Source organism: Acomys russatus, chromosome 26 (assembly GCF_903995435.1).
Source record: "Acomys russatus chromosome 26, mAcoRus1.1, whole genome shotgun sequence".
Lineage (NCBI taxonomy): Eukaryota > Metazoa > Chordata > Mammalia > Rodentia > Muridae > Acomys > Acomys russatus.
Window position 1 is genome coordinate 5,837,067 of NC_067162.1, and position 13,211 is coordinate 5,850,277.

At 49.3% G+C, this 13,211-nt stretch overlaps 1 protein-coding gene across 1 annotated transcript in view; it reads left to right on the forward strand.

The window, feature by feature from the left end:
• Positions 1–1,653: 1,653 nt before the first annotated feature.
• Znf827 (zinc finger protein 827) overlaps positions 1,654–13,211 on the forward strand; it is a 114,492-nt gene continuing 102,934 nt past the window's right edge. Inside the window, exon 1 of the mRNA XM_051169298.1 lies at positions 1,654–2,199. Coding sequence (XP_051025255.1) covers positions 2,157–2,199 — 43 coding nt within the window. The 5' untranslated portion in view covers positions 1,654–2,156. The remainder of the gene's footprint in view (positions 2,200–13,211) is intronic.

Sequence of the window (13,211 nt, forward strand, 5' to 3'; positions counted from 1 at the left end):
AGCCTCTTTTGGGAGACATAGTCTCCTTTAAAGTTTCCCAATGAAAACAATATATAGCTATTGTTAGTTTTTTGTTTTGTTTTGTTTTTTGGGTTTTCAAGACAGGGTCCCTCTGTGTAGCCTTGGCTGTCCTGGAGCTCACTATTTAGACCAGGCTGGCCTTGAACTCACAGAGATCCACCTGCCTCTGCTTCCGGAGTGCTGGGATTAAAGGTGTGTGCCACCACCACTGTTATCATTTTTTTAAAAAAGGAGTTGTACCCAAACGTAGCCCCCGATGACTCTCTTTAACACCCCATAGACGTTTAAGTTATTCCTGTCAACTTATAGCACGCCATTTTAATGTTCTGCGTCTTCAGTATGACTCCCCCTTTTTTGATGAAAACGTCTATTTAAAAATTGGTAGGAAAATATTTAACATAATATGATGATCAGTCAAAAGGTTTTTTTTTTTTAGTTCAAAAGGGAAGATGTAGTTTAAATAATGCACCTTTTTATTTTTTAGCTCTGACTCATGACATATAATGTATTCCACCAAGTTCAAAGTTTCCTCTTACAAAGAGTTTTATGAAACAGCTCTTCTTCAGGCCAATTTTTTTACTTCAATTATAGTAGCAGATTTTGGAGTTTTAAATCATTAACAAGCTCCCAGTGAACTTCTATCCACATGGCTTACTGTAAGAGAGGGAGAGCTGCTCTCCTCACTGGGTACCTTTTGTGTGGAGACGCATCCTTTTCTGTTTTTCCTCTTTATGTGTCTCTTTGAAGCAAGATGTGTGATTTCTAAAGTAATGAAAGTATACGGCTTAATGAAAACTGCTGTATGAGCTCAAACTGCCCACTGGAATTCCTTCAGGGTAAACCTCAGCTACCTGTGTTCTAGGAGGGGTGGGGGCGGGGGAGTCAAGATGCTATGTGAATTGCAGGACTATCACCTTGGCAGTTAACCCTCAGGAGTGACCTAATCTTATTTTCCCTTTTTTCTCAAGGGTCTGTAATTTTCATTTGTGCTGAGTTTTCAAGTGTTAACTCCACCGGGACCCTCCAAAATTGGGCATTCATCCCACTCAGTTACTGATCTTGAAGGTGCTATCTTTTAATTTTTAGAAAAAAAAATATTTATTTTTCATTGGACTGTTTTAAGAGAGTGTGTGAGACTCTGTAACCTCTAGACTCAAGGTGATGGGGTGAAAGAGTGAATCTTCCAGTGACAAAAGCCTGGAGAATTTTATACAGAACCAAATGCAGTTTAATACACAAAAGAAAGTGGCTAGTGCAACCTATTTCCTTAAAAAATCCGTAAAATAATGTTCCAAGGGGGGGCACTTTTTCACACACCCCCTTGATTGGGTGACTAGTGGGATAAATTCGAAGAAGTCCATCCCAGCCCCCCCCCCCCCGCACGCGCGGCCCCCATTCTTTCCAGACGGAGCAGTTGTAAAAGCAAAGCCGAGTCCGCCCTGAGAGCCTTAGGGCACCTTCCTCTTTGCTCTGTGTGTGTGTGTGTGTGTGTGTGTGTGTGTGTGTGTGTGTGTGTGTGTGTGTGTGTGTGTGTGTGTGTGAGCGCGCGCGCGCGCTCGCGTGTCTAGCTCTTGCTCTTTCCCTCAGTCTCTGTATGTGTGTGTGTGTGTGTGTGTATGTGTGTGTGTGTGTGTGACAGAGAGAGAGCGCGAGAGGAGAGCGAGAGAGCGAGCTGCGAGCTGTGCTGCCGCCGCCGCTGCCCTTTGATCCCGACATTAGTGTTAGGGGCTCGGAGACACAGCGCGCGGCCATAGACACCGCCGCACCGGCGCTCATTTATTTATACCTCCCATTACACGCGAGCACAGGACACACACACACTCACACCTATTAGATCCGTTTCCATTGAAGAATATTACGCTCGGGGACAAGCCAGGTGCACGACCAAAAAATTAAAAAAAAAAAAAAAAAAAAAAAAAAAAAAAGGAAAGAAAGAAAGGAAAGAAAAGAAGAAAACCCCTCTTCTGGCTCCAGGAAACAAGCTTCAACCCGTTGCACACACCGGAGAGAAGGGGTTTCCCCCTGCCCGCCCCCCAACTACCTCCCCGCTCCTGCCAGTGTCTGCCTGTCGGCCCCCACGGGGGTTTATTTGATCTCACATTAACCAAGGAGGAGAATGTGAGAAAAGGGGGAAAATGCCCAGGAGGAAGCAGGAGCAGCCCAAGCGCCTTCCCTCACGTAAGTCATCCCTTCTCCACCTCCTCTCGTGCCATTTTCTCGCCCTCCCTCTCCTCTTTCCCCTCCGCAGCCTCCGCCGTTGTTTTCTGCATTAGTTTAGGGTTACAGAGGTGAAACTGACAAAGACACAGCCCGGGTTACTCCTCGTTTAGGTCTATGCCGAGGCAGCCATGTTGGTGATGATCAGCCCCGTGCCCTTTCTATTCTCTCTCTCTCTTTTTCTTTCTTTCTGTCGCCCCCCTCTTTTTTTTTCCTTGAGATCGGGCTTTTCTCCCCTTTCCCTCCCCCTCCTCACTCCGGGTTGCGGGGGAGGGGGCGAGAGGAGGGAGGAGGGGAGTAGTGTGGATGCCGGGTTTTTGTCGCGGGGGGGGGGAGGTGGGAGAGGTTGCAATCTTGGGCGAAAAAAAAAAAAAAGAAAGAAATTCCGTGTGGATCCCGGCGCCCGAGGGTACGGGGTCGGGGCGCGCGCCGGACCGGGGCTGTGACATGGCGATTGGGGGTGTCGGGGCGAGGGCGCGCGGCCGCCCGCCGGGCTGGGGACCGGAGAGGTCGGTCTCCGGCTAAAGGTTGCGCCGGGGTGGGTCGGCCCCGGAGCCGCGGGCGGCTGGAGCTGGAGGCGGAGGTGGAGGCGGCAGCGGAGGGGGAGCCGGGGGCGGTCAAGGAGGGTGTGGGGGGGCGCGGGTGGCCGATCGGGGGGCGAGGCCGGGCAGCCGGGCGGATGTGGGGTGCGGGAGCCGCGCCGAGGCTGAGGCGAGGCAGCCAGGGCGGCGCGCGGCGCGCGAGGTCCCTGCAGAGCCGAGGGGAGGGCGGAGCAGGGCTCCCGGCCGCAATAAAATGCGGGGTCAGGCGGAGCAGACGGAGCCGGGGCGACGCGGGCTCGCAGACCCCCCTCCCCGGCCAGCCCGAGCAGAGTCCGCGACTAAAGTGCATCCCAGCCCTCCTGGCCGTAGCCACACACGCCAACTGGAGACTCGCGCCGGGCTGCGCGGCCGGGTCCCGGTCCCCTCCTCCACCCGCGCCTCGGGTCCCTCTGCGCCGCCCTCCCGCTTTTCTTTGCGAGACTCTTAACTTTTCCCCCACTCCCTCTCGGGCTCCCCCCTCGTCCGCCCCCCCACCCCAAGCTCTCTCCGCTCGGAGTGTTCCGAGATGCTGCTGAAGCTAAAAGTGAAGGAGAAAGAAGCAACTAAAAATATCCCCCCGGGGCCGCCGGGCTCCTTGAATGCAGGGGAGAGGGGGCAGGGGAGAAGGCGTGGGGCGGGGTGGCGGGAGGAGGGGACGCGGGAGGCGCCGGAGGGAGGGGTCGGGGGAGACGGAGGGTCAGTTTCTCCTCTTTCCCCCCTCTCCGTGCCCCCCCCTCCTGTTCCCCTCTCCTGGGCGGCTTGGCGCTGCGCGGAGCCCGTTCCTGCAAAACCCGGGCTGGGGGCGGGAGCGGAGCCGGAGCGCCCGCCCGCGCGGGTGTCAGGCCGACGTGGTCGGTCACCTGAAGTTCACGGAGGGTGGGGGAAGGGTTAAGGTTATGGTGTCTCGGGTTGTGTGTGAGCGTGTGTGTTTCCGCCGCAGACGGGGCGAGCGCGATCGATCTCCCCCGCGCGAAATCTCCGCGGCGGTGCCCACGCGAGGGGGCTGCTGTGGCCCGGGAGGGCGCGGTGGCACCCGGGCCGCGGCCGGAGTGGCGAGGAGGGCACGAGCGGGCAGTCCGCTCCGCAAACATTCCTCTTTTCTTCCCCCTTCCCGGTACGCAAGGAGTCGACGCACAGGGCTCGGGTTGTGCTCTTTTTTTCCCCCTTCCTTTAGGGGGAAAAAAAATGCCCCCGTGCAGTTCTTTCTTCGCCTGCCCGCTAGAGGTTCTGAGGATAATATCACATATGTAATATATATGCACATAAAATCACTAGCAGGCGGCTGCGAGTGTAGGAAAATTTTGTGCGAGGAGGAGGAGAAGGCGGCGCAGTCGGGGCGGGAGGCTCCGCGCTGCGATTCACAGAAAACTCGCAGCAGTTGGTGGAAGTGTTCGTGCACATGGCCCGGCCGGGCGCCCCTCTGCTCGGACGCGCGTGGGCAGGCACGGGGAGGCTGGTGTCCCGGGCGGGCGCCACCGCGGGAGGCTGGCCCTGCTCGCACAAAATGGGCTTCAGTGTTCTCTGCGAACTTGCCCTTAGATGGCAACTTCGGGAGCTGATGAGCTCGTGTGCGAAAACCAGGGCGGTGAGGTTACTTGGTCATTTCCCTTTCTTCTCCTTGCTTAAAAAAAAAAAAAAAAAAAAAAATGTTGGCGGGGTTAGAGGGAGGGTGGGAGAGGAGAAGGGATTTATCTGTTTCGGCTGAGACGGCTGGAACGCCGCCCCTCCCGGGTGTGCAGTGCAGTCGGGCAGCTGCAGCCTGCCCTGCCGGTGACCTTGACCCTGACCTCCTGCGACTACCCTCTTGTCTGAGAGGAAATTCAGGCTCCATTTTAGCTCCGGTGTCTGGTGGGCCTCTCCCGCGGCTTGCTGCCTGTTGATGAAGTTTTATTTTGAGAGTGGGCTTCCTCCTCGTTCTCTGATTGAGTACTGTTATCTACTCATTTAAAAATATATATATATATATCGCTCCCCTCTTGCAGTTACATCAAGCCACTTTTTACCTAAGTAAGAAGCAATTTACTTTGGGAAGCACAGAAAACCGTCCTGCCGTCACCCCTCCCCCCTTCTTTTTAAGGGAAGCCTTAATTTGTAAAGCGTTTCCACCTCTTTTTGCATTGAATGGACTTTTTTTGTGCGTGTGCTTGTGTGCTGCCTTTTCTAAGCGGGGTTTACACGTGTTTTATAAGCAATTTACATTTTGACTAAGAGCAATTTCTGGGCAAATGGTGTATTTTGCAAGTCAGCCATAGTAACCTAGGGCTTGCTGGGAGCCCAGTGACGATCCCAGAAACTTGAAAATGATACGTAGACACAAGGCTTAACAACTTGGGTTAAAAAAAAAAAAAAAAGAACGTTAATTTCTATTTAGTACAGAATATAGTTGTAGATCGACGGCCTAGTTTTCAATACTGAACTATTTTTTATTTATGTGTGAGAAAAAGGCTCCTTCCCTGGGGGAATTACGCTCCATCAAGGTTAAAACGCAGCTGAGTCTGGGGGTTAAAGGAGCCTGGTTGAAGCCATCTTGGAGTTTTAAGAAGTTATATAGGGACAGATCTAGAAGTTGCCACCACCCCACCACACCCCCCACTTCTTCCCCAAAAGAGTGATCTATCCTGTAGGTGAGGCAAGGAGGTGATTAAAGGAATGAACCGGGGAAATTTAAATTGCTTTTAAAGTCAAAGCAGAAGTGATTAAAGCCACTATTGATATGTTGATGTAAGAATTGATAGAGCCTGTAAACATTTAAGAAGTGTGGCTCGCGCGCACACACACACACACACGCACACACACACACACACACACACACTTTCTGTTTGAATTTGTAGAACAGTTGAAATGCTTTCCACGTCTGCCAGCACTCTGCTTTTGCACCCCCGGCAATGGGACTGAGTTTTACAGCACACACTGTTGCCACATGCAGATGGTTTCTGTGAGTGGGGTCTATTTCTCACAGCAAACAATACTATCCAAGAACAGTCTGGCCCTGCAAAGCCCACTGTCTTCCCCCTGGACAGTACAGACACCAGGGAACCTGGACGGTCCATCCTAGAGTGGATTAGTCCTGGAAATCCAGGCGAGCACTTGGTATTATCTGATACCAAGTCTGGGGTGAGCCTTGGCTCCTGGCACGGAGCACTAGCAATTCCCCAGGCTGGGCTCCGGCCTGCTAGGGTTTCCTAGCGCCTTCTGTTCAGCTAGACACCCCTGGGACTGTTCAGAACCGAATTAGCTTTGGAGATGGGCGAGCCTTTAACCTGACACTACTAACCTTAGCCTTGGGTTTCTGATTTAAAATTCTACAGTCATTTCCTCCTGGGTCTCAAAAGTAAGTGTGTGTGTGTGTGTGTGTGTGTGTGTGTGTGTGTGTGTGTGGTTGAGCAAGCACCTGGGCATATGATGTGTGTATATTTGTTTATGTTACATGGGCCTCCTCATGCATACTCAGGAAAAAAAAAGTGGTGTATTCTATGGAGGTGAAGTGTTCCTTTCAGCTACACCCCATAGGGAAGTCCTGTAGTAACTTTTGGAGGCCCCACCCAGCCAAGAGTGTTAAGCCTATATTATATTTGAGGGATCAGTTAAACATTCAAAATAAAGACGTCTATTTCTTGCCTTAACGCAGTAAATTTCATTTTGGGATTTAAAAGTTGACTCAACTTCTGGTGATGGCTCTCTCACAAAAGTTAATTCGTTACTAAAGTGCAATGCCATGTTCAAAAGACTGGCCTAGATGTCCTTAGAGCTGTGCCAGGCACTTATCTTCATCAGAATCCCAAACAGTGTAACTTCAGAAGGCCTATCAGCCTAAGGAGGATGTGAGGGACCCTGGGGTGGACCAGGGACCTTTTGAGCATTATCACCCTTTGGGATCTTGAGGCCAAGAGGGATGGGCTCAGGAAGGTGGCTTGGATGCACGTTACCATGGTAACCAACACTTCACAATTTTACCATTAGCATCAGTTTACATGCCACCCCCCCCCAACACGTATGAGTTTACACCCTATTACACTTATTATTGGGAATTGGCCTGTGGTACCTACTCCCCTGGGGGAGCACGGAGGAGAAGTTAACAAAGCAGTGGGCCTACTATCCCAGTGTTTCACTGTAAATCAGTTGTGGGTCAAGACCGGAACAAGTTATTGTGTTCTGCACTAACATAACTTTAGCAAACTTCGCTCTCTAGTAAAAACAGAGAAGCAAGATGACTGAAAAACAACCTTAGGTTTTTATGTCTGTCTGTCTGTCTGTCTGTTCCCTACCTCCCCTCCACCCCACCCCCCGCGCTCTGTGTGTGTGTGTGTGTTCAAAGAAAAGCATTTTAACTCTGCTTTTATTTCTTACTAACTCTTGCAATGACCAGGCACTATGTCCTGACTAACCCATGGGGAAACATCTCAGTCTGAAGTGGCAGAGCGTTTTACAGCTCTTGCCAGGCAGGCCTAATGATTCTGAGGATCTTTGCTGTCTGTTCCCAAAAAGAGCATCCTTGCATTCCTGGGACAGCAAGGGGACCCATTGCAGGGGCTTCCTGCTAAAATGCAGAGGACGGCTTAAAAATCACATCCCCTCTAATGCTTCAAAATAGTTTCTAATAAAAAAATTGATTTTTAATTTATCTGTGCTGCCATCTCGCTCTCGAGACGACACAGCTGGTGTGAGTTGACAAGTCTCTCGCACAAAGTGTTAATAAATCATGCTGGAGAAGTCTAAATTGGACAGCTTTCTGCTCGCGTGAATGCTGCTGCACATTTCGTAGTTGAATGATCTCTGTCAGAGGGTTTTGGGGAAAGTTTCGAGACAATCTCTGCTTGGGGAGATGTGCAGAAGGCACCCATGGCTGTCGTGTGTGAGTTGGGATACCCAGGCAGGGTCCTGGGATCACAAGTTGCTTTACAATCTAAGAAGTCATATTAGTTACTGTCCACATGGATTTATAGATAAAGCTATATTAGAAATAATTTGTGATGCTGGCCTTGGTCGGCAAAGCAGTAGTTTGGATTCAGATTGGGTCTGGACACATAAGGTTTTACAGGAGGGAAAACACTCTGTCATCTGCTGCTACCAGCTCTGTCCACTCACATGTAAACTGGCTGAGCCAGTGCCCTAGTTGGTTGAGGTTGCTCTTACAGGATGCCTTTGCTCCGGTACTTTATTAAACAACACATAGTTTTTCTCCTTATAGTAGTTGAGGCTGAGAACTTTGAAGTCAAGGTAACCACAGATTCAGTGTTATGTGACAAATAGTCCCATCTGCCCTCAAATAGTGAGATTTTTTTTTTTTTTTTTTTTTTTTTTTTTTTTTTTTGGTGTTTTCACATAGTGGAAGGGTTAGCTAAGTTGCCTGGGGCCTCTTAGACCCAAGGATTGGCCATGTGCAAAGACCTTCCTCCTGACACTTATCACAGCGGGGATGAAGTTCCAACGTAGAAATTGCTTGGGGAGGTGGATTTAAAGATTCAGACTATGGCCCAAGATCTTCAGGAAAGGATGGAGGTGCCCACATTGCTGCGCTGGGACAGGCTTGCTTAGTGCCCATGATGGGTTGCCAAGGCCCTCAGCGGAGGCCAAATGGCGCCACCGTGCTGCGATGAGATTAATATATCCCTTAGCCGTAATCTGGAGCAGCCCTTTGTGGTCTCTTCTTCATTTTCAGATCTCTGGTGGAGCATGAAGGTTTGAGATGCAAAAAGAAAACAGGACAGCCTGGTGTTGATCTTCCTATTCCGAGTGATGTATTAGTAATCTTCTCTAATTTAATCAGACTGGTCGTGGACCAAGATAATGAGAGTATGACCTACAAAATGGGACTTTAGGGTATTTTAAAGGATTTCTAGCACAAGAGTTTACAAGGCTGTGGGCTTTGCGATAAAGCAATAGCTTTTGAGTTTTTACTGACTGGAAAGACATCCAGACAGGGCCTAGTTCTAGCAAGATGTGTTTGCGCGTGGTTGTGCACACATGTGAGTGTGCATGCATTCCTTTGACTTAATTTTGGCCTCGGTAATGTACCCTTAAAGTCCCATTTTTGGGGTTCAGCCTCGTGAGTGCTGCCACTGCCCTCCTGGGCTCACTCTTTCGTGCCCACTCCTTTGGAAGGCGTGGCTTAGTAATTCACACCATCTGGGGCTAAGGACACAGAACACTCTAGGTTCATAGTAGCTGAGGTGTCTTCTCTCATATTTTATAAGAAAATAATGGTGCAAGGCACAGACCTTGGGAACAGCCGAGAGTGTTCTCTGCTGCTGTCTCCCTTCAGTGGAAAAGTGAGTTTGGTATTTCCGCCCTCTGCCTGAATTATGTTTTCTGTGGTACTGGAGAACAGTGTATGAGGAGATGCTGAAGCAGGGGTCCTGTCGGATGGCTCCTGTCATCCGTTTACAGACCCGCCTTGGGTAGAGCCGATGCAGATGCAAAGGAGGTTCATAGATGTAAGACAGACTTTTGCTCGATGCTAATGCTAAATCAGGTGTTTGTGTTTTAAAAGTTGGCCTCATGGTACACACACACACACACACACACATACAAACACACACACACACACACACACACACACGCATATATTGTACTATGGCTAACTATGAAATGCACAGTGATACCCACCCATAGTCTGAGGTCAGAATGTGGCCATTAGCAGTTTTGCTTTTCAAATAAGGTGACCTGGGGTTATATTAAATGCAAGTGGAGTCTTTGTGTGTACAGAGGATATTTTCTTCAACTGTTTAGTCTTCCTAATTAACAACAACAAGAACAACAAGACAGCCTTTTCCACCAAAATTCTGTGTCTGTGTTTCTTACACGACCAAGTGCTCTTTGTCCCTATTTTAAAGAAAATCCAGGCATTGAAAGACGTAGTTCAGTAGTGGAGAGCCTGCCTGGCATGCGTGAGGACCTGGGTTCCGTTCCCGGTGCTGGAGCGGGAAACCAAACTCAGGCAAGTTCTCTCTACCATCAAGGAACCAGAGCCACAGGCCTCTGAGCTTGAGAAACCAAAGCCTAATAATTTCTGTCTTTTTCTGCTAATTTCTACATAGGTCAGAAAAGTGGTTAGACCTCATTAGAAGCAGGGTGTGAGGGTACAAAAGAAAGGTGAGAGAGCGGTGTGGATCTAGGGGTGAATTGTTTTGAGTTCTCTGAGGAAGTTGGCCTTCAAAGGGGCCCGAGGAAGGCCAAGAGAAAATGGTCTTTCACGTGATTGACCAGCAGGACCCAACTCATCTGAGCCTTTGAAACAAGCTACCGTACTCGTGGAGGGTGATAGATTTTTCTCAAGTTACAGAGTCTGGTGGTGGGTTTTTAAAAAGCTCTTGTTTTGTAATGAGAGAGAGAGAAAGAGAGAGAAAATCTCCTCTGTGACTTTGGCCTGCTTTCCTTTTGCTGTATACTGAGTGAGTAAAGTTAAAAACAAAGGGCTCATGCTCTTTTGAAGTACACAGGGGCTTAGCGATCAGGTGCACAAGCTCTCCTGCTGCGTCCTTCAGATCCCAGCCTGGCTACTGGCTAGCTGTGTGACCTTGGGCAAACGACTCACCCTCTCTGCCACCCATGCTCATCTTTAGAGATAACAGTGCCTATATCTTCAGAGCCATCATTAGGATCCCTGAAGTCCATGTAAATAGTATCTGCATGTACAAAGCCGCGCCAGATCGGTGCCCAAGACATAGAAAGAGTAAAGTAACTAAGCTCTGTATATGAAACATGCTTCTTTGTTTCGACTGTGATTGGAGCAGCGTGGTGATCTCGAACTTTATGGTGGCTTCAATGCTTTTCATTTTTTGTTCTTTTTTTTTTCTTCATAGATCTCATTAGTGGGGTGAGTAATAACAATAAAATACAGTAAAGTTCATTTACGAGGCTTGACTAACATGTATTCTATAGGCCAACAATGTTATAATAGGCCATTGCCAAAGGAATGAGTTCCTTTGTGATTTGGCCGAAATTGTATTTAAGTTGTGTAACAACCGTATGAATCCTGACCGGATTTTCCTCGAAGGGAGGGACAGTGTGTCCTCTCACGCTGACCTATGATGAGGTGACAGGAGGCTAGGTATTTAGTGAAGGTTTGTCAGTCAGTCATTCAGTCAACAGGCCATCTACAGAGTGAAATGGCTGAGAGGAAATTGATACTGGGTTTTCCATATGTTGTACGGGTCATAGTTCACACTTGGCGCAAATTGGAGTAGGGAACCAGTCTGAGGGAACATATCCCATGGATCTTAAACAAAGTCCTGAGGGGTGTATGTATGTTGCGTGATCACTCATGTCGAAGGTCACAGACAGGTGTCACACTGGTATGTTCCGCCCCACACAGTATGTTTAAAAACTTCAGACAGAATTTTGGATATTGGAGATTTTACACACACACACACACACACACACACACACACACACACACACAGAGAGAGAGAGAGAGAGAGAGAGAGAGAGAGAGAGAAAGCCACATTTCCAGCTTCTTTTGAACACTTAGAAGAGCAGGCAGCACTGGCCTACCTCCCCACATGGCTGCAATCTGCTCTAGTCAGTGGCGGCTGTCTCCTTCCCCGGGCATGTGCTCTGTCAGTCTGCCACAGTCCCTGCCACCCGGCCACCATGTCCCCATATGCATGCACACCTGCCCACCTCCCCCATGTCTCTTCCCCAGGCCATCCCTGAAGGCATTTGGATTAGAAACTGTCCCCCATTCTCAAGCATTTTCTGATCTTTTAATTTAGCACCGTGTCAAAGGTTCTGTGAACCATATTGCAGGGTGGAGTCCAAGCAGCACTACAAGGCAGGGGTTTGAATCCTGGCTATGGCACACTTTAGCTGTTACAGTAGCAAATGGCTCTTGTCTGTTTTTCTCACCTGTAAAATGGTTGAAAGCAAGCCAGGCATGATGGTGCATGCAGGGGCCCTCGGGAGGCAGAGGTAGGTGGGTCCCTGTGAGTTTGAGGCTAGCCTGGTCTACAAAGCGAGTCTAGGACAGCCAAGGCTACACAGAGAAACCCTTTCTCAGAAAACCATACACTGCTTGGATAGTCTTATTGTCCTCCGGGTTCTGACCACTGTCAGGAAGCTCCGTAATTCTCATCCATGGCTGCACATTAGATGTGGGTGTCTACAAGACAAGACACCCCCATGCTTCATTCAGTCAGCTTGGAGGGAACCTTTTTAAAAATTAGATTCCCAGACACCTGAGTGAATAGCCAGAGTTGAGGATCCCTGAATTTAGCCAGGACTATGCCACTCTGGGGTGATGTCATGTCAGCCACCAAGACCTGAGATACTGAGCCCAGACAGGTTAGAGACCCGTACTTTGTTAGATGCTAAAACTGGGGCTTGAGTAACCAGCTCCAACTTGTCCAGGCTGGAAAACAAAGGTCGGTGGAAGGATCTGTGCTGGTCAGAAGAATGGATTCTTGTGTCCTCCCTCATGAGTGCCTATCTCCACTCCTAGACCAGAGGCGTCTCACTGTTTCTCTCCATCAAAACTTCTCATGGGCTCTGCAGCCTTGGGAAAGTCATTAAACTTCTGCATTGCTTAAGTAAGTCTGCACTGTAAAGTGGCTAATACTGTGTTACCTTAACGTTTTCTTTATGCTGTGCTCTGGTTCCTGAAGCCACTTTGATGCTATCCTCTGCATATAAAGCAGGGGGATGAGAGAAGTTTCTTCCGGTGATTGGCAGAAAGGGGGAAACTGAGTCAGAGAGAGGTTAACTGCCTCTGTGCAGCCAAGGATGGGACACTGATGGGCCCAGAGCGGCGGAGGGCCATGAGAGTTCCCTGGGTCTCACTGTTTGAAGGAATCATCTTGGCACCATCACACCAGCCCAGAAACCATGCCCTGTGTGGTCCTCAGGTGCCGATAGAACACTCCGCAGCGGATTTGCATGATTCATGAAAATTGTCACCGACACCATTTCTTTCCTTGAAGATTCTCGAGATGGGCTTTTGCCATTTCACAAAGTGGTGTATGGTGCATTTCAGGGGCCCGATCTGTGTGCTTCCTAGAACATGTGTCACTTCTGGGATGGGCTAGAATTGGGCTCTCTTCAGCCCTTGTTTGGCCCTCCCCACTGTCCAGCAGGCCTCTTGAGAACAGGAACCACAGCACTATGTGGGAGGGAACACTGTTAGGGAGACACCACGCTCCAGAAAATGCTACTGAACTGTGCCCCTTGAGTCTCCCCCTAGAAGAAAGTGAACTTCAAGTAAGAACTCAGTGAGTTTTAATCTGACCCTTGGAAGAGAGAGATCAGCTTATAGTTACTTGCTTTCTGGTGATTGTGGGAGGAGAAATTTCACAGTTCCAAAGTAATGTTTAGGGTTGGTTAGACTGCTGGATTATAGAAGTGGCTCGGGCATGTGGGCTGTTTGATTGGTTTTGCTTTTGAGATACTGGCTGGCTC